The sequence below is a fragment of the Aphis gossypii genome, chromosome X, assembly GCF_020184175.1.
Source record: "Aphis gossypii isolate Hap1 chromosome X, ASM2018417v2, whole genome shotgun sequence".
NCBI classification, from domain to species: Eukaryota; Metazoa; Arthropoda; class Insecta; order Hemiptera; family Aphididae; genus Aphis; species Aphis gossypii.
In genome coordinates this window covers 41,953,545-41,981,058 of record NC_065533.1, presented here as the reverse complement: position 1 = coordinate 41,981,058, position 27,514 = coordinate 41,953,545, and the positions used below count along the sequence as shown (strand labels likewise).

At 32.0% G+C, this 27,514-nt stretch overlaps 1 protein-coding gene across 1 annotated transcript in view; it reads right to left on the bottom strand.

Annotated features, from left to right (window-relative positions):
• Window positions 1–7,562: 7,562 nt before the first annotated feature.
• Window positions 7,563–27,514, bottom strand: part of LOC114125104 (G1/S-specific cyclin-D2-like) — a 57,042-nt gene continuing 37,090 nt past the window's right edge. The window contains exons 3-5 of the mRNA XM_027988600.2: window positions 25,797–25,962; window positions 11,804–11,940; window positions 7,563–11,067 (exon numbers count right to left, since the gene is read on the bottom strand). Of these exons, the coding sequence (XP_027844401.1) occupies window positions 10,924–11,067; window positions 11,804–11,940; window positions 25,797–25,962 (447 nt within the window). The 3' untranslated portion in view covers window positions 7,563–10,923. The remainder of the gene's footprint in view (window positions 11,068–11,803; window positions 11,941–25,796; window positions 25,963–27,514) is intronic.

Sequence of the window (27,514 nt, the reverse complement as noted above, 5' to 3'; positions counted from 1 at the left end):
AACCGATATCAAAACATATAATTGCTTTCTAGCTTCTACGGAATTGGTCTAAACATATTATTACCTAGGTATGTGTGTGTTTTGTGTACCGGTTGTGCAATTATAAATTGATCAATAAGAGAGGGTATAGACAGAAAGTCATGGTCCATTGGCGTATTTGAGGAGAGCGATGGGCGGTCCCACGGGGAATGGTCCTTGGGTTATTTTATGTGTTTATAATATTTGTATCTGTATTATTATGATAAAATATCAGGTTGGCATTAAATAAATATTACTATGAAAAAAAAAAACAAAAGTAATTAAATAATTATGCAGGGAATAGCGGCTTGAAGGGAAAACTCTATAAATCAAGATTTGTATTAAAATACGACTTAATCGCCCAAGCACTTCCTCCCCACCTCTGCCGCTGTCGGACAAGCTTACACTACACCACTGGTGCTGGTTTGTAAATGAGCATGAAAAATCATATAGGCATCATACCTGTAGACCTCGTACGAATTTTTTCGTTTCGAGTCATAATATTATAATGATATTGATACTGTGTTAGGTGCAGTTTATAGGTATGGGTAATTCTATAATATAATATACAAGCTGCGAGCAGCTGATGCTGCTGTTTCGCAACGACCGTAAAACGTATATTATTCGGTGTTGGAAAAAAAAATGTATTAAAATATTTGCGGCTCGAAACCGCGTGAAATCGAAACAATATGTACTGTCCACTATACATATACGATAATAATAATAATAATAACAATATTTTTGTTGTCGCGTACTTTTCCTTTGGCGGTTCTACACGTTAACGTGACGGGTACAATGTACTGTATTGCCATGTACTGCACACGATGGGTACCGCGAGTACCTACATTATTATACTAGCTATTATGTCTCTCTCCTCTTATTTATTTTTTCCTGTTGTCATTTCTCCGGCAGGACAGCAGACGGACGACACGATTCTCATCGAATCGACAAACCGCGTTCATGTTATATACCTTAGAATGTATATATAGGCAATCATATACCACGTATTGTACTACATAACACACGTCGCAGACACGGATCGTTCGAAATTCTAACACGTGTCGATATAATATCGTTTCCGCGCACCAGTGCTGCACATTCAGTGCATTGCGTGGGAATATACGTAATATATAATATTAGGCACGTGATATTACACCTTATACCTAATAATAATATAGAATAATACGTCTAAAGTGAAACGTTGAATGGTAAAACGTTCACATAAATTATAATTAATATCATCATACTCATCACCTGCAGGTGTAGTGCATATACATATTATAGTGTCATAGAGTACAAGTGTACGCACTTTAATTTTTATTTACCTTTTGTTTTATAGAACAATGTATTTCGGATGCCACCTTAAAATATATAGTACGCGTTTTAACAAACATATAAATGCACTGGTAACGAATGAAAACGTATTATGAAAAAACCCCCGATCCTATTGTATTCGTATCACATACATTTTACCTGCAAATAATAATTAATAATTTACCTCTAAATAATTAATAATGCAAAGTTATATGCGTTCAAAAGCTTTGATTCTTATATACTAATATAGTAATATATAAAAGTTGTAATATAATTAAAATATCTGGTGTGAGCGAAGAAATCAATAACAACATTGTAAAAAGGTACCTGCAGTATAGGTTAGTATTCGTATCATGATATTATGTCGTCTTTAGAGCTACAACAGTTATTTATAGTTTTGTTGCATTTTTACTGAATAAACTTGAGCTTTAAAACATAAAGCTCATATTTCAGAATTAAGTGTTCTTACCCAATTTTGCAGTTATTTTATACAAATCTGATTTTATCAAAATATTAACAACAACTACAAGAGTGTTGGACATGTTGAGGGTCGCTTAGTTCGTTTATACGTACTGGAGGCATTCTGTGATTATTTATGTGATTGACTGAAAGTTTGGTCCTGGAAATATAGAACATTGGTTCTTCGTCCTTTGCCACGAGGTATCTGTACTGATGTTAAGTGTATGGTCGATGTATATTAGATTGATAATTAATAATTGTTTTATCTTTTCTGTTCAAAGGGAAGTTAAGCTAACCAAAAGGTGTTTAAGATTTTTCTTAATTTTGTGTTCTGTTTGATCCGGTGTGTTTGGCATTTAGATGAGTTCCTTAACTAGACTTTTTGTATTTGCATAAATATTATACAAGTTTTGAAGATTTTATTGATCTCTTGTCTTCTTGTTCTGCATTTTTATTCTATTCATTGTTACTGTGCACAGGAACTTAGATGTGTGATATATCGATTCGTCTGTTTCTTAATTCATAATTGGTTTATTTTTTATAAACCAGTATAGGTTTAGCTATATATGTGGTGTAATAATACTTTTGATACAAAGGTAATATAGCTAGTTTAGAGAATAGTAAGACTGATTTTGAATTAAAATGTTAGAAATTTAATATTAATTAATAATTTCAATATAAATTATAATTAACAAATACATAATTACAATTTAACTCTCACAGTTACAACACAAGCTTAGCTTTCTATTAAGAGTGTTATATTCATGTAGCAATATATCTGTAATAAAATATATTATTATGTATTTTTATGTAAATTGAATTTATTCGTTTATAATTATTATAAACTATTATTTTATTATTATTATAAAAACGGACCCTGCAACATACGTAGAAACAAAATTTTAAAAAGTCACAATCAACCTCTTATAGATATTCTTGTAGCGCACTAAATTTTGTATGCTCAAGCTCAATATAAATTAACAAAATTTTTGCCAACAACAATTATCTATATCTAATTTAACAGTATATTCAAGTAGGTATATAATATAATATAAATATCGCAATAAAATTTAATTGATTTGTTCTCAGTGTGTACAAATGTCAAATAGAATAGCCGTAAAATATTTAAATTATGTAATTTAACTTACCCAAATGTTTCAAAATATTCAGAAAAATTTCAACGTTTAAGGCTATATATAGTGACAGTAACGTGCACCTATAATAGAAAGTCTTGTAAAAAAACTTGATACATTCATTTTGTAATAGTTTGAAGTAGTGTAATGTATTATGGATGAGGCACTAATAAATAAAAAGGGGAGTAAATATATTTAAATTTATAATTTTATTAATATAGCAGTTCCCATTGTATGTGGCCAAATAAGTAATACAATTGCATAATAATCTAATATAATGTTTCCTCCTCCCCTGTAATCAAAACTGTGGAATATATGAAATTTCGAAGAACAGCTCATAATATGTATTATGTTATACAAAATTTTATATCTCATAAAATTATTTAAATTTACATTACTTAGATTTAATTAAATTACGCGTAATTTGGATATCATATCATTGTTTTTAAATTTAAAATATTGTTTATGTCTACTTGAAATTCTAAACTTGATATCGAAAAGTGACGACAATATAATAAATTCTTATTGTAAATGATTGTTTTTAGTAATTGAAGTGTGGAATACTTATAATTCTGAAACTTATTTTAAACTTAGCATATTATACAAATAATTTTCAATAAAACTCACCGCTTAAATCCAATAACTAGGATAGCTCTGTTCATGTAATAACAATAATAATAATATATTTTAATTTTTTTTATAGTAAATTTAAAAGTAGGAGGGAAAGATTTATTACCCAGTAATTACCTCTCATTCTGGTTCTCTGGTTCCTTCTCTATCTCTTTCTATATTTTTTTCTCCCTCCGTGTTTATTACAGGGGTTTTAAGGCCCCACACGAACATATTCAGTGACTAGTGAGTGGGGCTTATTTTATCGTCTGAAGAATTAATTTAAATAAATAGATTCAAAAATATATTTATAAAAAATTATTATTATATTTTATATAAATACAATTTGTATTCTCTTCTCACAAAACTAATTATGCCATTACAATTAATGGTTAAAATTAAAACAATTTTGATCAAATACGGAAAATAAACTAATATTAAGTGTGTACACAATGGAACAATTTCATCGTTTTACTTTGACTTTTATTAATAGTGTACAAATAAAACTCATATATTAAGTATTAGTCATTCAAAATTTTTAAAATTCTGAAATTTATACTTGAATATTAATTTTATAACGTGTTGAAAACCTTCACATCTTTATCATTTTGTAACTATTTTTGAGTGGAGTTCTATTGAAGTGGTTTATGAATGTTATCTTAACATTAAATATTATAGAAATTGATAGAAATTCAATTGGTATTTGAACTCAAACAGATTATACACCAATCTAACAATAGATAATAAAGAATTATTTATTAGTTGCATGGAACTAACCATGTACTACTATAAACAAAGGAGAAAAATATGTTTTTCACATACCTATGTTATAAGTGATTTATTTTTAATAAAATGTTGACACAATAAATAAATTTAATTTTTTTTCTACCTACCACCTGTTTAGTGTAAACACATATTTCAGTAAGCAACATTCGTTCCAAAAGAAATCAGTTATCGTTTACCTGCCGACAAGTACAAACAATATAAATATAATACGTAGCAATTTAAAAAAAATTGAATTTGACATTTTGTCTTTAAATTTTAGGCTTAAAACTAGGAAAATCCTTATAATGTTTGTGTATATTTTATATTAAACACACAGTCATGGACGTCATATTCACAAAATTTTACATAGTAAAATAATATGTATGATGGGCTTATATATTATAATTATCATGGCACACGACCTATAATAATTTGTTCTGTATAAAAATAAGATGAATCATTCTTAAAAATAAATTTATATTTTTTTAATTGTAGTTTATATATGTATATATATTATATATCTAAGTGGTTGTGGGTATTTTTTTTATTAAATATATTTTAATTGTGTTAAATAAAAATGAAGAAGAAAAATGGAAGTTAGACCTTAAGAACGTAAGTATATTGAAATTAAAAAAATTAAGTTTCACAAAAACAAATATTTTTTTTGAAAAAAATGTATGAAAAAATATATATTTAAAATTTAAATATTATTTCGAACATATTGACATAAAACGCCATGTTGCCACGTCTATTATTTCCCCCAAAATATGCAATAAAAACATTTTTAAAAACCAGTTTTATGCGATCATATTATACATATATTCCATACGCTTGTATTTAGAATGGTATTGTATTGCATAAAATGTTTATTCCACATATTCAGAGTTCAGAATAAAATTCGTCGATATTCGATTCATAGCCCTGCGCACGAGTAACAAGAACGCGAATTTAAATGTAAATTGTTTTTTGTTTGGTGGATCGACAACGTTTTCTCGGCCAAAATATTAATTTTATGCTTCGTAGAATGAAAAATTGAAATTTTTATTTAGTATTTTCAGTTTGTTTTCTATAAATTGTCGATATGAAATTGAACCAATTTGTCAAAAAAATAAAAATAAATAAAAAAGTTTTAAAAATGATTTATTTTCATTAAATGTACTATAAACGTTTTTTTTGTTTTTCCGATCATTAAAATCCACTCCTTTGTCATAACTAAATAATGAATGTACACTAGTGTATAAATAATACTAATACATAATTTGTTTTCGAACTATCGATAATATTTTCGTACATCGTTATTGCAGTTTCGATTTCGAAAACTCAATACATACGCGAAACTAATAGCGATATACACGATTAATCTTCGGACCCTCCCTTATACCGCCGTAGTGGTAGTTATACTACTATACCTTTAAGGTTTATTTCGTACACATATAGCATGTGACTTATTATAACTATGTGTCGCCCACGCGTTTGAATAATGAGTTTTTATATTTTTGTCACACGGGAAAATACCGACAGCATATTTTCTCGCGTTGGGTTCTATAAAAATTCCATTGAAAACACTTTTTGAATAACAAAAAATATCGACTATACGTACTCGGCTAACTTACCGTATGACACCGACGTACAGTCGGACAACAATATAATAATAATACAATAGACGCGTATCGTGATGAACGCAATATAAAGACGCGCATAAAAAAAAAAAAAAAAAACACGAAGGGATGATAAACAACAATCGTCGGTCGTGGAGAGGAGACGTTTGCGTGTGGAACGCCTCGTCGTCCGCACAAGTATAGATAGTAAGTAATACATAATATAGGTGATATAATACACCGACGACAGAGATACTTAACCTGCGGTATTCAATAACCATTAAACGTGTGTGTACATACTTGATTTACTTTTTCACGGGAGAAATATTTCGACTCCGGTCCCGTCGAATGATCTCCGGTCACCGCCGACAGCGCCTAAACGTTGATAGGTATTCATTAAATCGTTAACTCTATAACCTTAATAAATTCAAATCACTTAGGATTTATTTTCCGCTTGAATAATAATAGCACAGGTCCACACTACATTACCGCATAGTAATAGTATACTGCAATATTTATTAAAAAGATCATTATTATATTCTTCTCCGGCCCATACTTCATCATAGATTCCTTGGAAAATCAAAATCAAAAAAAAAATTGTGTAATGTCAATAATGGGGTATATCGCGTTGCTTGAAAATTCAGTCAGTAATGAATAAAAGCAATAAAAATAAATAAAAACGAAAAAATATCAAAAACAAAAATTAAAGAAAGATTATATAACAGATAAACCTCATTTTCAGATATCGGTTAAATATGTCAACATTGTAATCCTTTGATTTTTAAAAACAAACCCGGAAATATCTGCAAACACTTTTTCTGTCATCGAGAAAAAAGTTTAATTTTCAGACCATGATGCGTAAAAAACTCTAACCTAACGTCGACAAAATCGAAAGATTCATTGTACCGCAGTGATAATGCGTTTATACAAATATTTAAACAAAATTGTTTAAAACAATTTATTTTCGCTGTTTTTTTTTTTTTTTTTGAATGCTCAGAATGTCGATATTAACTATGGTGGTGGTATTTCATTCATGGAAATTGTTGGTCAAGTGAAAGTTAATGTTACACAGATCAAACAAGATTGAAAGGTGATTGGTGAGCGAAGTGAGCCCTCCAGTTACTTATAGTAAAACGATATTATAAATTATAATAATTACTATATAATATAGCAATATTATAAATATGTAATAAAATAAACTACTTAGTATAACTCATATCCATATATGATGACAGACCGATTCCGATCGAAATCATATTCTATTGAAATCATTGGAATTATATTAGAATTAGAATTGAATCAATTTAAGTGATATCTTCTACACTCAATGATGATGTAATTATGGGTATTTTACTCTTTTACTCTAAACATATACAAAATAAATCGATTACCGACATGCCCACCTCTTTTATAGTATTTTTTACCTATAGGAAAATGCATTTTCATTTTTTTTTTTTTATTTATACTTGGATGGTTGTAAAATATCATTACGTCTTTTAAAAAATCCAAAGTACATCTTCGCGGGTTCACTTTCCGCCACGCAAGAAGACAAGTAAATTATTTTTAACCGGCGTCAACCGCCGCATAATCACGGTTTGAGTGATTTCACAGGATCTTGTTAGACAATTGATCTACGATGGAGGATAGTGTATGAATAACAAACAGATTTTTAATTTCAGTAAATCTTTTTTTCTTTATTGATATTATAGTATAATATTGACCTTACAATAAAACGAATAAGTACAAAAATATCAATATAATGTGTAAATAATTATACATTGTTACATGTTAAAAGTTCGTAAATATGTATAACCACTGCCTGACAATATGATGCGGTGGTTATCTACTTACAAATTGATAAATATGTTCAGATAAGTATAATTTTTTTTTTTATATAATAAAATGCTGTGCAAATACTTTTCACGTCGCAGACGACGCGTAAAATATGATTAACAACAGCTATTGAAATACGAAAAAAAATGTATGTATAATTTACTTTTTAATATATATATATATAGGTAATATGTGTATAAAATAAAAATGGTGTATTAATGATGGCAATATGAACATATACCATATCAATATAATTTTTTTTAGGTACTATTATATTATGGCACAGTAAAAAAAAAGAAAAACAGAGCAAACATGACCAGATTGACTCAACTTATACATCTAATATGGAAAGTCTATGCGTTTGTGTATATGATCGACACAGATTTAAAAGAAAAGAAAAACGTAAGCGTATTTTCAAACGAAATTTTAAGCGTTTGAGTCTTATCTAAGTCCTATTGTTTTCTTTACGGGAACACATAAAACTTGGCATTCGATGTACGAATTCGTTAGTCTATAAATATTTGTACTAATTATTACCATAAAAAAAAAAAAGTTAAAAAGTTAAATTATCATAGCTTGATTTTTACGGCTTGTATTAAAAAAAGCACATGACAACATATAGTGAATATAATAATAATAATAATAATAATAATAATATATCATATACATATACATAAAAACTGTAATATAACATTGAAAAAAAAAAACAGTGTCTTAAATCTTTACTTTATATTTTCTTTAATATGCTTATCAACTATATTATATATATGTATGTATATGTGTAAATATGTGTAATATAAATATATTTGTAGACATATACCTAATATAGAAACAGATGTCACATGTTCTCTACAAGACCAAAACATTAATATTTACGATATACTTTAAAAAAAAAAAAAAAAAAAAATTATAAATATATAATAAAATGAAAACATGGTATTATAATCTATCATATTCCAAAGATTTATTTGACTATTTCGGTTGGTAACAATTCTAAAATGTATTTCCACTACCCTTCAGACACTCAACAATCGTGTAAAGGCTGTAGAAATAAATCGGGAGAAAATAAAAGTTGAAATAGCCTGAGTGGAAAAAAAAAATATTTTTAATATATATATATATATATAAAAATGTAATAATAATAATAATATAATAATAATAAAAACAACTGCGTTGATAACAGTGCAAAACTATAGTGAATAGCAGAATCTTTTTTTTTATGTTTTATTATTTATATTTAAATAGAATTAACTTGGGTAGTTATATATGTATATATATATAAATATATATAAATATGTATATATTAAATAATATTATATAAATTTTTTTCTAAACAACTAAAATTCACCAATGGGTATATTATTATATGCATTATACATCATTATAATATTACATAAAAGTGTGTTTGTGTTTGTGGTGCGACTTACATTCTAAAATAATTATAACGAGGCCGAAACGTTACGTTCCCCTCCTTCTCCCCGATTAGTTATCGAATTTTGACCGTTGGGACGAAGTTATAAAATATATTTTACAAGCGGTTCGGGACATATCCAGGACTTACAAATTATAATATACGTTACTATTACTATTTATTATTATTAAGCATTATACTATGGAAAAAAATAAATAAATCAACTTGGAACTGAGGTATGTAATGTTGTGTGCGTGTATAAAAAACACGTTTTCAAAAAAAAAAAAATGTTTTGTGTTAATTTTATTTCGTCCCTCCGTGCCCGAGCCGTTAACCCACGTCCCATGAGTATGTTTATATGTTATAATCCGAATACACTACGAAGTGAATTTGGGGGGAATGGAGGAGAGACAAATCTCGGGAAGCCAATGGCTTCGCGCGGATTTGAAGCCTGTGGAAGACGTGATTTCTATCGTTTTTTTCGTAGATTTCTCAACGAATTTTAAAATAATGGATAATGGAGAGGGGCAATGTGAATAATAGAACAACGGTGTATGCTACATACTTAAAAATAATTGCTATAAAACTCTTAACGTTAACAGAAAAAAATATATATAATAATAATGATAAAAATAATAATAAATTAATTATATTATTTCGGTATTACCAGTGGATCGTATTTATTAAATTATGTTAATTTTAATTTAATTTAATTTAACTCTTTATTTTGAAGAAAAAAACAGTGAATATAAATTAGTATGTCTGTAGAAAACAAATATTAATTTTTGTAAACAATATTGTAAAAATGTGTAAACGTTCGGAAATACAAAGAAAGCTACAATCGTGAGTGATATTTTATTTATCAATGGAAACTTGAGCTTTATTATTTATAAATATATATATATATAAAAAAAAGACTGCCGACGCAAGAGATCTTTAAAAAAAATGTCGCACCAACCATGTGCTGAACTCAGGGTCGGCGAATCTACCTTAAACGCTAAAAAAAAATTTAAGTAAATAATATATATTAAAATATAATCATATGTAATATAATAACTATCTATTTTGATATAACTTAAAAGTTAATAATTTTTAGGAATCTGTTGGTTATATAGGTAGCCGTACCGGCACTTTACTGTACATTTAAATCAAATCTCGGTGTAGTAAATGGAACAAATAAAATATACAACACAATGACGTGTGATAGATATAATAAATATCGCGTACGTCTGCCGCGATCGACTGTGGTTCACAGAATCTATTTACAATTTTTTTAGAAAATTGATTTTTTTTTTTTCGTTTTTAGATTACGTTGAACTTTAATAAAAATTAGTTTTATATTGTATGGTATTAAACAATTACTATTACACTGTTTAATAAACTGAAGTTGCTATGGGTAATAATAATAATCTTATTATAATAACATTATATGTACGGAAACATGAAGCGTATTTTATTGCCTTCCCCATTAAAAAATAATAATAAAGTCAAAATAATCATAAAACCTAATCTTAAGACTACTAATAATCATATTACAGTGTCTCTAAAAGTCAAAAATCTAACCATATGCGAGTACCTTAAACAATATAGGTATTATTTAGCATTTTATAATATTGTTGTGTGTAAAATGTGTAATATATGTACCGACGATTTATCACCGATTGGTTGTAATAAGTGAAATGTACTGCTGTGTTATAATAATAAAATAAAAATTGTTTTGTTTTTTTTTTCACTGTAGTTTTTTTTCCTCGTAAATATATTTTTTGTAAGTCTGACGACGATCTCAAATCCAACAGTTTGTAGTATCGTCCGACTCGGCAGTCTTGTCGTACGGCTTTTCGTACATTTCGAATTCCATTTCTTTGCGTTGTCTCTTGTGACCTTCGACCATTGCCTCGATTTGCTCTTGGCACGTCTTCAGGACCTCCTGAGGGAAAAAAAAACGACCAGCGCAAGATTAATGAAAAGCTCTACAAATGCGTCTCAGACGGCGGGGTTATATAGGAATGAAACAAATCGACAAATATGGCACTGCCACGGTGGAGTAAAGTGTTTCAACGGTGTGATGGTGTTAAACGCGAAGATTTAATTAATTCATTTAGTCATCGGTGTCACGATGTTTTACTAGTAAACACCATTAGCGCGAGGTCTGCGCGGTCGGAGCAGGAAGAGTTATTATTCAGTGTATAATATTAATTACGTATCATTAGATGTGTTTGTATTTCAATATAAAAGAGTGTGTGTGTGGCGACGATAGGTGAGAGAGGGGAGAGCTCGAAATTTAAATACGCTTAATTGCGACGAATTGCGTCGGCGGTGGCAGCGCGGCGGGGTAAAAGCAGGATTGCTGTTAAATAACATCATCAGATTGAAGTCGAATGGAAACATCACAAGCGGGCAACGATAATGGTAAAAATAATTATTATTATGATTATAATTATACCGTCTTTGTATTGTATAATATTATAATATGACAGATATGATACATACGACAGTATGTATGTGCTAAAACGAGCGTTTAGTTCATGTCAAACGACCATTTGAAATTTTAATAGCCACATTTTTTATTTCACATTTGTTAAACTTATTTCACCAAATATTACACATATTTTATCGCACCGTCTACACAGCACATACTATTATTGTTAGAAAAAAGCGCTTACCTTTTTAGAACCAGTAATGACGTGCAGCTTAGTGAACAAGTCGTACTTGTAAATGGCCGCGTATTCCAGTCCATTGAGAGCAGCCGCGATGCTGGCCCCGGCGATCACGCTGGGCTTGTACGAGCAAAATTTATAATCTGAAACAAACCGAAAACGGCACACGTTAATATCATATATTATTTAAATAACAATATGAATTACAATGCCTATAGTAATGGAATGCAAATATCCATTATACAACGTTATAATACTGATACTGTGCAGGAACATTACATAATATGTATGCAAATGCGCAGCGGGTAGCCGGTATATAATATATTAAAGCAACTATGATAATATAATACTATGATAATAATCTTATATGGACTAGTTTCGTGTAAAGATAATAAGAGGAAATAATAACGGAAACGACCGCGGCTTAGAAATTTCGCGGGCTCCTTTGCCGCTGAGGGATCGAGGAGACTTCTCTACAAACAATATATGAAAATATAATAAATTATGTTTTGCTCTCACGCGTCACCCTTCGGCCGAAGACCGCTATTAAAAAAATACGACGGCAGCGGCGCCGACCGTACACGAAACTAGCGTGTACACGATAATATTTCAACGTTTTCGTATATTATATTCTTTATATACACTATTATAACATTATTATTATTATTATTACGTTATTATTATTGTTATTATTATTATTATTATTATTATTATACACTCTTCCGAGACGCGGCGATGGTCGAGCGGCGCCCGGAGACACGATCGGCACGGCCGTCCTCCCCGCCACAGCGGATCACAGAGAATAGACAGAACCCCCTCGCGCCCGTTTATTAACGGCGCTACTCCGGGGGGCACACGGTAACAAGACGAGATGTTTAGTAGATGTATAATAATATTGTTATTACAACGCGTATATTATTATTATATTCTATATATGAGCTCGTGTATAACCACGTGTGGACTCGATGTGGAAATCGACCGGTGCGTGTACAATACATAAATATATTACATATCATATTTATAATGCACACGCGTCGTCGTCGTTGTTGTGTGTGTGTGTGTGGTACACGTGTTGTTTTTTCGGGGACTCGGACAATCCGTCAGCGGCCGGTATACCTATTATGCTTTTACATTATGTACATGCTGTCCGAGAGAGCTCAAGAGCTGCGACGCAACAATAATAATAATGATGATACGATAAATAGACGCGAGTGAGCACTGCGCAAGTATGTGTAGCTACGTAAAATAATAATATATTACACAAAGCGGCGAGTTCTTCGACGACAATGTATACATAAACCTATAGATTACTATAAATGGTATGTCTTCAATTCTACATATTGTAATATATATCATTCATAGACGCATCATCTAGTGATGACTGGGGTGGCCAAGTCACCCAAAACGTTTAGGTTGTGTGAAGAATCGGCAATTATTTTATATCAATTAAAAGTGCCAAGACAGGTTTTTTAATTTGGATATTATGAACATAGAAATACGTATACATAGAAAAACACGATTCAAGGGGCACAGTGTTTGTTGAAGGATTTGCGAAATACGCAACCCGCGACGGTGGAACCGAATAAAATTTATAAGAACTTATTTATCTTGCCGGAAGTTGAAATAAATTGCACGCGCAGAGAATTCCATCAGAATTGGATGTATTGATGGCTCCGTGGTCGGGGGCGTTGTAGTTTTTAGACCGTTTTTTTATTCCAATTTATGACAGACAACGCGCGCGTTTCGGGTCTAGTCGGGATATAAGCACACATAAACGTATAATAGTCTAGACGCCCGGGGCCAAAGCGGTCTGGTCTCTCTTTCTCTCTCTCTCTCTCTACCGCGTCAACTCGTTTCACTCACAGCAGCTCTCTCGTACACAATCACTATCTCTCTCTCTCTCGTGCACACGCACACTATAGTAGGTATATGTATATAATATATGATGCCGGTGGTCTAAATCATATGTTGCGCACCGCATTCTTCTCAACCACCACCGCCACCGCACCACCACTACCGTCCTTTGTTTCGCCAACTCGATTTTTCTTTATGCGCGCGCGAGATCGCATACACGCACTCGCACGAGTCTGGTCGGACGCTCACTTGGGGATGTCGGGTACGTGACTGAATTTTTGTATCAACCAAATATAAATAATATGAAATATGCGCCACGCCATAGGAGGGAGAAAAATATGTGCCCGTGATTACTCAATAAATCTCGACGATATGGTCCCGCCGCCATCGTCGCGTAAGTAAATATATTATATATATATAATATAATATAATAAAACAATGCGACGTAACGCCATAAATTTTCACGCAGACGCGCTAGCGCGCACCGGTACTGGTTAGTGGCCGTCACTTGTGGCGGTCGTCGTCGTCGTCGTTAACGGTGCAGTGGCGGTGCGATGGCGTTGTGGTAGTAGCGCACAGCGTTGGGAGCCGCCGCCGTTGGTCGAGAGATAAACGATCGAGAGAACGTCGTGTGACAACTGACAACCCTCGGGAAAGAGGGGAGGTAGCGACCGTACAGCCTCCTCCCGCGAGCAAAAGACATCATAATCGGCGGCGACGAAATACCACTGATGAATCTCTGCCCTTATACTACTACTACTACTACTACTAATGCTACTTTTCCTCCTCTTTCTGCCAACCACCCATCTCCATCGATGGTATATAATGATCGTTGCAAACGATACACAATAATAATAATATTGTAGGTATAATAGAGGTCGTCTTCTTCTCGTCGGTGGAGCAAAACAAATTAAAACCGCCGTCGCTTTCGTGGTATTGGGGGGGGGGGAGAGAAGGAACAAGCTTTGCAATAACACAACTCGTTGTCCGTGTGTGTAAATCTTATATACGTACGAGATATGAAAACAGGAAAGAGAGAGTGAGAGAGGGTCAGAAACAGATTCAAATGTGTGTGTGTAGATGCTGTAATGTTTGTTTTCTTATCGAGAGATCCAAGTGAAACCGCAATTCCGGACATTACATATTATTATAATATTAGGTACACGTCGTCGTTTTGCTGTGGTTGCGTATATTATAATATATTGTATGGGTCAGATGACAGGCAACGGGTCGACCGGGTGTGGGGTACAAGTTTTTTCGGCGGCGATAGTCCGCGACCGGGTATACATTATTATTATACATACTTTTTAGGTATTTATTTTTTTATATATTCGAATATTGCGCCGTACGTATTCTGTATGGCCATGGGATGATCAAACGATAGACGACGGTACACACCGCCGCCTCTCTCGTGTATAGGATAACCTACCAACCACTTTCATATAACTAACCTAACCGTAGAGCGTATCATATATAGGCGCAGGCAGGGGTCGTCTCGTTTACACGCATCGTTTGGGTTAAAATATCGTCTCCCGGTTTCGTCCAAAAAACGTCGGTACCGCATACCGCGCTGCAACACCTCCGCTGTTGTGTATTAGAATATATATATAAATATGCATTACCATATAATATCATGTATATCAACCACGCCGCCGCAGCTGAAGTTGTCTCGGATAGCTCATGTATGTATAGAGGCCAGCTACATAATTTCGTTGACTTTCGAAATATCGTTTCGCCGCGGTTCTCTTTGTACTTATCGTCCCGCGTGCGTAAACCGATTTCGTGAATGAAACGTTTGCATAATAATAATGATAATATCGTAAGCCCTTAATCGTATATTAAAATATACCTGTACGTAAATAACAGTAGGTACACGGAGCTCCGACAGCGTTTCGTTTAATATCCTGATATTGTATTTCACAAACGATTTGACCAGAATATTCCGGTCAGCGATTAATATCTAACTCTCGTCTCAGATGAGAACATAAGTGGGAGAACGGATAATATAGTCTAAAAACGTCGCGTTCGATTGTACTCCAATCGTTTATCGTAGCACTGTACACACTTCCACAATATATATTATATTAGGTATATAGAAATAATTAAATTCCACGGGAAAATCGCTGCGCGATGTTTTTATACACGTCATAACACGATACTGGTCCGTGGTTACAATTTGTGTGGCTGGATGATGTGACAGTCATACATTTATTATGTTAAGCAGTGGTAGAATTGTAAAACATGAGTTTAATTTTCTCTTATTATATTCTCCACAATTTTAGTTTTACAACATGAAATCTTTATGTTTTTGTATTTCTAATCTTACCAATCATTTTTTTTTTCAATGCACAAGAGAGAATCACTGACAAAATATTTTAGCCTTCGGGGTAGTAATCGCATGATTACCTAAATCATTGTTACTCCAAAATTCGAGGGTTTATTTACTGCGAAAAAAAGAGCGTTTTGTTGTAGCAGGGTGCGCCATTAGAGGGTGGTTGGGTGAGAACGATCGAGCGCGGAATGTTGAAGGACAACAGCCTATAGTGGAGGGGGTGTTGAGAACGACTTGGTGAAAAAGCAATCGTCGTACGCACAATCATATGATATAATAATAATAATTATAAACCATAATAAATCCCATGTGTGGCCCCCGTCACTGCTGTACACCCACCATGCTCAAACATTATAGACGGTTGTCGCGTCAACTAGCGAGAAAACCATGGGAGAAGGGAGGTAGCACTACACTACAGATACATTATAAGTAATTCGTACTAAATAAAAAAAAGGAATTTATTAGTTGGAAAAAGCACATCGAATAAAAACTCAAAATCGTACGGTTGTCGATAACCATTAAACCTACACGAGTATACTACAATGAGCGCTTATCGTGTGCATATCATTTAGTCTATTCGTATGTACGATATACTAATTTATTATAGGAATTGAGAGTAAAAATAAGAAACGCACTTGTTTTCCCCGGGGCCCCCCGAGGACGCAACGGTCAGGAAAGCGAAAATTAAAAAAATAATTAAAACCCTTGCGCAAACACATTTCATGTATGTGTCTTTGGTTGTACGTTGCCCTTGGACCCGTTGTCGCCACCGCATCGAATTACTTACACACAAAGTACTGACACACCGGGTCGCCAATCAAAATCGAGAGAAAACAACGAGCTACTCACAGAGCTGGAGCTGTCAAGTCCATAGGACGCAACACACGCACGCGCACTCAGTATTTTCATCGCGTTATTATAATTTTTATGTATGTCAAAAGCGTATATTATTGGAGGCGCCAACTAGATCGTATCATTATTATGTAATGCTATTGTGTGTTGCGTTTTGTTCACTTCACGCGCCTTGTTAGACGGTTCAGCTAGTTAAGCTGACCAACCGATGAAAAAATGTTTAACTATCATTTTGTTAATTTAACTTGTTAAGAACACACATTCGTGAGGCGAGTTATATCATATAGGCACGGATTTTAGTATGCATAAAACGATAATGTAATCCGAAATGTGTAAAAAAATCTGAATTCACTACATTGTAATAATCATGTGTGTTCGTGTTTTTCATATTTTATATTGTTTTATAATTTCCGAAATAATATAATATATTAGTGAATAGTGATCATTAAATATTATTATTATATAATATGTATATATATATTATTTACGTGTAAGGAATTTATTAAGATATGGTACACTGTTTTATTACATAGTCGGTTCTAAAATATTTGATTATACTTTCTAGAATTTCATTATTTGATGTTTGAATATATTAATTTTGGTTGGAAAACCTTGAAGTTCGTCCAAACAACCTTTATAGTTAATAAGCATCACCAAAAACAGGAATATTTTTATAGTTACGCTCAGAAATACGATTCACTGATAACTGACCTGTCACATCACAGGATAACGAGACGTAGCCTTCCAAAATGTGCTTCCGTTTTAGTAGTAACATTTGATAAAATGAAATACTTATCGCAATTAGTCACGATAAAAAAATAAAAAACGACCAAAAAAACTAATAAAGTATGTCTTCTGGAGATTTTAAGGATAATAATCTGAGTCGTACGATAACAATATTTACAACAAATAGCGATATTAAGCTCACATCTTTCTAATGTATATATTTTATATCCTCTATGAACAGCCTACATATAAAAATGTACACACATTTTATTATGATACTCTTGTAATAAAATACACGTGTAAACTGCTCACAAGAATGTTACTATTTAATTTTATTGGTCACATTTTTGTGATATTACCTTGTACCCGCGCCGTCTTTAATACACAATAATGCGCTTTATTTAAATTCAACACAATTTTTTTTTTTATATAAATCGTTGATAATAATAAAAGCACAAAAAAAAAACAAGAGAATACATTCCGAGACATTTTTAAACGATTAAATGTGAACGGCACTATATATATTATCTAGGTTGTCCCTGATAATTTAGCTTTTTGGGTCTGGGTCATGTTGCTTGAAATTTAACCCAGATAATAATTGGGTTACAAGTATTTGCAGTCATCACGGACGGGAAAGGTATTCACAATAAAAAAATTAAAACCAACAAAAAAAATCACGTTATTTCGGTAAACTAATGTAGCTTTTTTGTACTTAATTGACGTCATTTAAATAGTTTTAAGTATAAAAATTGTTTCTAAAAATGATTGTTACCAAAGAACATTATAAAATATCGAATAACTTGCATCGATCAGAAATCATGCAAATATATATACATTTAATTTTATGCGATAGATTTATCTGCAATTAAATAATTATTGAAGTAATCAAAAACAAGTTGACTAAGGATTATTTTAATTCGGGTTTTAAAAGCTAATATGTTTCGTTAAATGTATATATTCTTAATAAACATTTTTTATATGTCAATAAAATGTAATATGTGCAAAATGAATATAATTAACAATAACGACTGTTTTTTGTCACTTTAGCCTACACATCACAGGCGAATAGAATTAAATCGATATTATGCTGATGATGGATTTTGAAAAAGGCCTTTTTGGTTTTTGTTTATTCAACTAACTTTTACAGTATGAATGATAAAAAAAATGGAACGATAGCCAAACTTTTGTTAGGCACGAGACTTACTTAATATACTGTTTATTAGGAGCATATAATTATTATCATTTTATACCGTTTCCTTGTTTCTCTACATACGAATAAACAAATGAATGCACATAATTTAGTATCTAAGTAATTAAGAATAATTAGTATAATACTTGTATAATATATTAAAAAAAATTTTAGAAAATATTGTACAACTTGATAAATATTGTCTTATTAAATTTCTTGGGTGGTATATTTTATACAAACTCAACACTTTATACAAAAACACGTTGTGGTCACAATGTTAAATGTGGTGAGATTGTCAGTAGATTTTCCAAGCTATCATTGCGTGACCGCCATTTTGTTTTTGGGAGACGTCCAAGGGGGTTGTAGCGCGGCGGCAACGTAAACCGTTGCACCGAACATAATAGTAATAGTATAATATATAGGTAGTACAATGCAACGCTAACAAGTTATTATTATGCAACGCACAAATCCTGTAAAAACAAGCGAATGTTTACGTTGAGCGTGCGTGTAAGAAGAAAAAAAGTGATATCACGACTTTTTTTTTTGAAAGAGACCTTGAAGGGACCATATAATATATTATATTATGGTACTTTAGGTAAAGGTATCCACCAACTCCCGGACGTCTGGAATGTCAACAAAACCTGAACCCCGTTCAAGGACTATAGGTTTCCGAACAATGCCACCACACTGTCTCGACTATTTTCAGAAGTCCACCGTCGGCTGGCTATATTAGATCGCATTCCAATTTATCGGTAATTGTACGTGTGGCTTTTTTTCATCTTCTTTTTCATAATATAATACATGAGTATATACTAGATATTATTATTATTATATATATATAAGTACAATGTATTTATTAAACCGAAAAGGAGAAACTAGTTGCCCGGACATCGCTACAGTAGCAGTGTCAACATACTTTGCCTTATTATACGTAATTGACCCTCTTTAGATACATAATAATGTTATAATATAAATATTTGGTAATAATTAAATATGTATATTGTAGACACTTACATATCAAACTATTTAAGTTCATAATAATATGTGAATATATACGAATTTATAGGACCAACGTTTATGAATACTTCAGTAACGGAACACGGATGCGTGTGACACTGTTACAACTATAAACATAAATAGTTAATAAGGAAGTATAGTTATAATGCTTACTAGACATATTATAGTCATCCGTGTACAAATAAACTCATGTTAACAATATATACGAAACACAATGTAAATTTCATTAGCTCTGGGATTACCTCAATCTGCATATAAAGAACTCTGAAAGACGATTGTAAACACGAGTATAATATGATATAATTAAGATTGTGTAATGATTTTGTGTACATAAAAATAAAAGTTTTTAACTAGAACTTATTATTTGTACCATATTTTCTAAAGTTCTAACTTAAGCTACAGTTAAATTATAATTCACAAATTCCTAACTGAATCACCCAAATATTACAGATTTCCAGATCCCGTTACAATAAAATAATTATGAGCACCAATAAATTGTATGTCGATAATCGAAATCTGCCTACTTTTTTAAGAACGCGCAGAAACTAACACGAATCTACCAACAAAAGAAACAATCTCTAACCGTTAGCTCAAAGTTCGTAATTTCAAAGTTCAATATTCAATCCCTTTAGTATACAGTCTATATAGAATATAGATATTGAATTTATTTTATTTAAACATCTCTAGATTACAGTCCATTATTGATGAGAGTATAATTTTATATGAACAAGTCTAATGTTTTTTTTATTTTTTATATACCTAAATAGGTACGTAATATAATATTATAATAGTATGAAATATTTTATATTAGTATAATTTTGACTACGTAGGAACCAATATCCTTCACATGGAACAAGCTATTACATCTCATATGAAAACAACTTAAACAATTTTAGTATTTAAAAAAATAATAATATATTTATACCCCATTTACCACCACATGTATAGTAAAAACAATTTCTAACTACAAATATTTATATTTCTGGGTCTGAAGAGGTTTATAATGAGTTGAAACAAATATTTCTGTATATGTTATAATGAAACGTTGTATATTTTTAAGAGGATGGTTTTATAAAATATATAATAAACAAATACAAATAAAATGTATCAACAAATTGTTTAAATGAAATCGATGCAAGAGTACCGCTTAGCATTTCTAACGTATACGTGGGGTTTTATAATACCCAAAAACTCGTTTTGTCATGTTTTTATAAACTCTAAGACAATAATACAAAACACGTCATTAAATCATAACGTATTATTATATAGTTAGAAATAATTAAAAATAATATATTGTGTGAAAACGAGCGCAAGCGCGCGTGTATGTGTGCATTTAGTATTGTATAGATATACCGCCATGCCGAGCACGGGCGTTATCCGAGCACAAACACCTTTAGCCGGCCAGATAATAATCCTGGGAAATAAAAACGGATAATTATCACGAATAAAATTAATATTTATATTTTATAACAATAATAACGCGAGACCACCGCGGTCGTAGTACGTAATATTACCATACCCCGTACGGGCGAGGAGTTGCGGGGCGGCCGCGTTTGATGCCATCAGCATGTGTTGCATGTGCCGCCGGGGTACAAGAGACAACACACCACACACACACGTACGCACACGAGATAACAACTACGTGTGACAAAAAATCACATTTACCGCCACCGATAACCCGAGAGTATTCTGTGGTCGGCGGTTCTGCGGTATTAAAGTAGGTAATGATAATGATAATAATAAATACGAGTATAATATTATGATAGCGAGAATCAAACGCACGCACGACTACCGAAAAACCGCGTGGTAAGCGACAACGAATCGACAGAGTTTATTTCAACCGTCAATGATAGTGATCTAAATTCTATAATTGTGAACGAAAACAGATTAACGTGATTGTTAAGTTTAAAATAGCAGTGCTCATAGTTATAATCGTTATTGCTGGTAGCCAATTAATGATAAATATATATATATATATATAATAGTAATGTTATTATTATTATAAAAGCGCCCATACATCATTTATTAACTGGATAAAATAAAAATTAAATGTAGATAGTGAAAAAATTATAACCATCATTTTTAAATAAAAAATAAATTTTTTTTTATCAGATTGAGGTACTGGAGAGTGATAATAGATCGGAATCAGTATAAGGTACCAGATGATCTATGCACTTTATGAATGTCTTTCATAAATTGGGACCGTGACGACTCGTCAACATGCCGGTTATTAGTATCCAAAATCTAACTAAATGTCACTATTATTTTTTTAACAGAAGAAAAATATCGACCGGCCATAAGCGGAGCGTCGTTGTCGACGACGACGAGCATTCAGCGATTTTACGGTTTTTCACTAGGCCCCACGGACGCGAGTTTCTGTCGCCATACTGATACGACATACGGCACAATATCATATAAAAACCGTGCAGCATGCACATATGTTTACCGCGCAAAGATATTCCCAAGATGACACACACACAACCGTTTTATGTACGGTGTAGCAACACATGTACGAGAAGAGAAAAACATCGAAGACCGTATTGTATGTATTATACATGAAAAAAAAAATTGAAACAAAAAAACATTTAAAAAGAAGAAAAAAATCCGAAAAAAAGTCTTATATTATAGCGCAGTTACTCGGGTTTATTTTTTTCACCCTCCCACTAATCGAAAGCGCCTGTTTGTACAATAATATACATGAAACGTAAGAATCGCTGCTGCATTTATCTGGCTCTCTCTCTATATATCTCTTTCGACGAATTCAATACTGTTTTTAAAAACCATAAAAAAAAATTCTCATTGAAACGTCGAGGTCTATATACACATCCTCCATTCATTATTGTAAGCATTAACGATGAACGGAGAGAGGGATGAATATATTTTGTATATATTAGACATTTATACACGCGCGAGCCCGCACGCATGATAATGGTTGACCCTGCGTCATTGAATCAGTCGTCATCGTCGCCGTCGCCGTCGCTTGCAGCCTATATATAATACGCGTCGCGTCTCGTATCCTATAACTATATAACTAGTTCCCAACGAAGAAGATAAAATAATAATATAATAAGACCTTCACAACCCTTATTTTTGTTTATATCCAAGTTGTTTGACCTTGCGCGGACAGATAATGAAAAACAAACCACCCGGAGAATTGTTGGTCGCACAAGTAGTTTCCGGTTAATAACGTAAACACAAACCACAATATATTATACCGCCGCCGTGCATACACATATAGACGGTTTTATGAGAGGCCTGAATAGTATAATATTTTCGAAATTAACATTTTTCACGTGTTATACACATTTCACATTTCCTAGGGACATGACTGTACATTAAAATAATATACGCAGTGCGCGTAGCAACAACACAGGACGACCACGAAAACTGTTGAAATTATTATTTATACGGTAGTCAGCGGATGGAAGGGGGTGGGGGGAGGGGGGTGCCAAGCATATAATCGAAACCAAGACATTAAAACATAACTTACATAACCATCACAGATATAATTATTTTAAGTATGTTTAAAGTGTTCATAAATGTTCAAGAAGAATATTAAGAGTGTTGTATCAACGACATATTTTTATGTATGCATGCTTGCGTATGCGTCACATATATTATATACATAACATTCGTCACATCGCCGTCTAGTTTTGTCTTGAAAATGTTTTATTGACACTTTTTGAGTTGATATAAAATATTTTTTTTTTAACGACGACAGAGCAGTCCACTATACACACGCGAACACATACATATTATATACACAGGTATATTATGTTGTACTGCTGCAGTGGCAGCAATAAGCATCAAAACGTCCGCAAAATCTGTAACAAATTGCAATCGACAGCGGCGGCGTTGGTTACTTAATCGGTGGGAATAAGTATAATACTATGTAGATGGTGTGAATATGATACATACGCAAGAAGGGGCAAAGGTGTTGGAAGTAGTAGTAATAATAATAATGACGTTATTATTATTATTTTTATTAAAATTATTATCATAAAAAAGAAAACCATATTTCATTCGGCACGTTTCTTTTGAGATTGTTACGTGGCGTTTTCCACGAACTGCGAGCATACAGACGTGCGAGACAATGAGACGCGTTTCGGACGATGCAAACGGCAGCGCAGCGGAGGTTAGTACATAATCATATATTATATATATATATATATGTACACTGGGACCACCTCTATACACGGATAAATGTCGTCGTGCAGCAAGAATCAGCCGCCTCCGATTTTTTTTTTTTTTTACATCATTATTTATCGTTTTTATTACGACGTGCGCTATATCGACCGTGCGAATCCGCCCAAGAATTAATATTGAAAACACGGTACACTGACGGGGACATCGTTTAATAATATTGCATTATGTCGATCGATTTTCTACGTACAATACACAATACACCAAAAGTCAAAACAACAAAGCACAAAACCTTCGTTCGCACGCCGGATCGTATGAAAATTTTAGCTGTGCATGGAGAGAATTGAAAAAACATTTTTAATATCTACTATAATATTGTCAGTTATATTATTATGCAGTTGAGGCAGCGTTTACAACTATTATTAAGCACGTAAATAATTAGGTAATAAACATAATAATGAAATGCTGCTTATATACCTACAGCCGAATTGCTTACAGCGAGGATACATCTCTAATGCAACGAAACAACTCGATACGTTCACACGCCGTCCTACGATACCTTAATACGATCACCGCTTTATAGACTTAAAATGTTATTATGATTATTATATACTTAATTTTGATATATATAGTTATAAGCAACGACGACGGTATTTCATTTATTAATTTGTCGTTATTATTTATTAATTACTATGTTACTATACAAGGCATGAAGTCGTCACGCTTACAATATTTTAATTTAAATTAGCTGTTTAACGTCAAGCAAATTTGCGAGTACAAATCCGAAACCCTTTTACAGAGTTAAGCGTTTATGTTTTTTTTTAACTCATATAATATACAGACTGTGGCGCATACACATACACTTGATGCCAAGATAAGATTGCAAGCACGGTTTAAACTACCACCGCTCATCTTAAACCGGTCCCTAAGCATCATGCGAGAGACCAAATAAGGTCGAGATAATCGAATATATGTACATTTTTATAATACTCGTGTGTGTTTTATATATAAAAAATATAATTGTTAATTATTATTTCCTTCTAAATATTTATAATTCACTTGAAAAGCTAGTGTTGTTGTTAAAGTTAAAAAATCAAAAATTACAAGTTGACAAAATATATGAAATATAGATGTATAATGATAAACACAAGTCTCTACGTAAGAGTTAATTAAAAAGAATTCATAATATGTACACGGATAAAAATAAATATATACGTGATTAAAATAAGTAAATAAATTAAAAACGTAAATCCCCACACGTGAAACCACTTTAGTGTATCTAACGTAATTTTAAGCTAAAATTATCTAGATTCAGACGTCATTATAACTTTCAAGTTTTTAAATTACCTCAAACAAGTAGTACCTACACGTATTAAAATAAGAACATCCAATTTCTTCAGCATGACTCAACAAATAAATAAATAACCCAAAAAATTACAATTTAAAACTAATAAATTTATAGCACAGTATGACTAAGTCAAATCTTTTATCTTTCAAAAATAAGCTATGTAAAATTTAATTTTTAATTATTAACTTATATTACATACTAATATTTTTTAACCCACAAATTACAATTACTGGACTGCATTGAAGATATAAGTATTTAGAATTAAAAGGACATACAAATTAAATCACAATCATTATACACCACATTCATAATCATCTTTGTAATTCCCGTAAATGGAGTTTATCATATTATAATGCATGGAATTAAAATTTAGTTTAATAAGATTTTTTTATGTACTCATCCTTTTTTAAAAAAATTCTGGCTACGCCACTGCACATAGCATATCAATTACGATTGAATATCACGATATACAATGCAAAAAAATTAGTTAAAATATTAACTAGAATATTATATTATGTATATTATTGTTAAGACTTACCTCTGGCGCACATGCCAATGAACGTGCCGCAGTGTTTGATAACAACGTCAACGAATGGCTTGGCCGTGTCCATGTGCAGTCTTTTAAGTATATACCACAGAAAGTCGTGAGCCGTGATCGCGGACACGTCCCATTTCAAGATGCTCAACAGGAGCAGCTCCCACATCTGTAAGCCAAACGACGGTGTTATAACTTATACAATGTTTATATACATTAATAATAATTATAATAATAATAGTAGTAGTAGCAGTAATAATAATAATAATAATAATCAATTTAACCAGACATTTGACGACTACAAGTTACAACGAATTAAGGCTATTGGGTTCCCATCGTCATCAAGCGTTATCGTCATTACCGCTGCAGCAACAGGCGGTTGTCCACCAACAGCATCGGTGGTATGCAGGAAAACGTTTATTATAATATATACGTTCGTTTGACTACAACACACCCCGTCGGGTGCACACATAAATCACATACCGTTTAATAACATTTTTTTTTTATGAACCCAATTATTAATGTACATTATACTCATTACAAGAGAAAAAATCATTGATGTATAATGTATATATATAACATAATAAAACAACAAGTAATTCAGATAGGTATGCATGAAGCAGCATGTTTGATGGGTGAAAGAGGAGGAACGGTATATCGACGTTTCAAAAGTCAAATTCGTTTCAAACCGAATATTTATCGTTAAATGATACATTTTTTACTTCACTTCTATTCAATCGTATACCGAGAATTCGAAAATCACTGCAACCCCCAAAACCGGTCACAGCGTGCTGTGTGTGGAATGATGTACAATAAAATATATGCGAGAAGAAACCCTCTCGAGACCTGCCCAACATCACTTACAAACGGATGCGGTATTCATGTGTGTATATTATGGTTCATCTTGAGAGTCGGGACTCGGGACAACGAATTCAATTCAGGACCAAACCAGGAAATAATAAATAAAATTATATTATGGAATACAATGTTACGACGACCGTCGCGAAGGAGGTTTCGTTGTGTTGTTCTTTTGTGTTACACGTTTCCCGCGAAGATAATATATAATATAGTATACAGACGCAGTGCGCCGGGTGTACTATACTTACACGGCGTTCCGTATAGACAATTTAAGTGCTTTCAAGAGCCTGCATTTTTGACGGGTTCTTTTTTCACTGGCTACAATGATTATTATTATCAACGTGTGACCATGATGATGTTACTTTATTCATATTTATTTTTACGCAGATAACGAACACTATACAGTGTAAATAATAATTTCATTTATATACGAAAACGATTGTAACAATACATTAGTCCCATTATATAAAATACATACATAAATATATTATTAATAATAATTAAGTATTATTTAGTTTGATATTATTGTACAACATTTTATCCAAAAAACATCTTGGACTTTGTGTTCACTATCATAAAATTTAATTTATAATGTTTCAAATAAAATAGAGTGTAAAAGAAAAAATATATTTTGTCACATAAATTACTAAATCAGTAGACGGGCCAAGACGATCACTAAATAAATTAAAGTCATTAAAAATAAAAGGTTCGTTAAATCACTGCTGTATATGTATATTATGTGAGGGTAAAACAACTTTTTTACGGTTTAAAAAAAATGCATGATATAGTAGAGAGTTTTAATTTCTATTGGTTTGTTAACAAAATCTTCGCGTTAATATTATACAGTATCGTGTAAGTAGGTA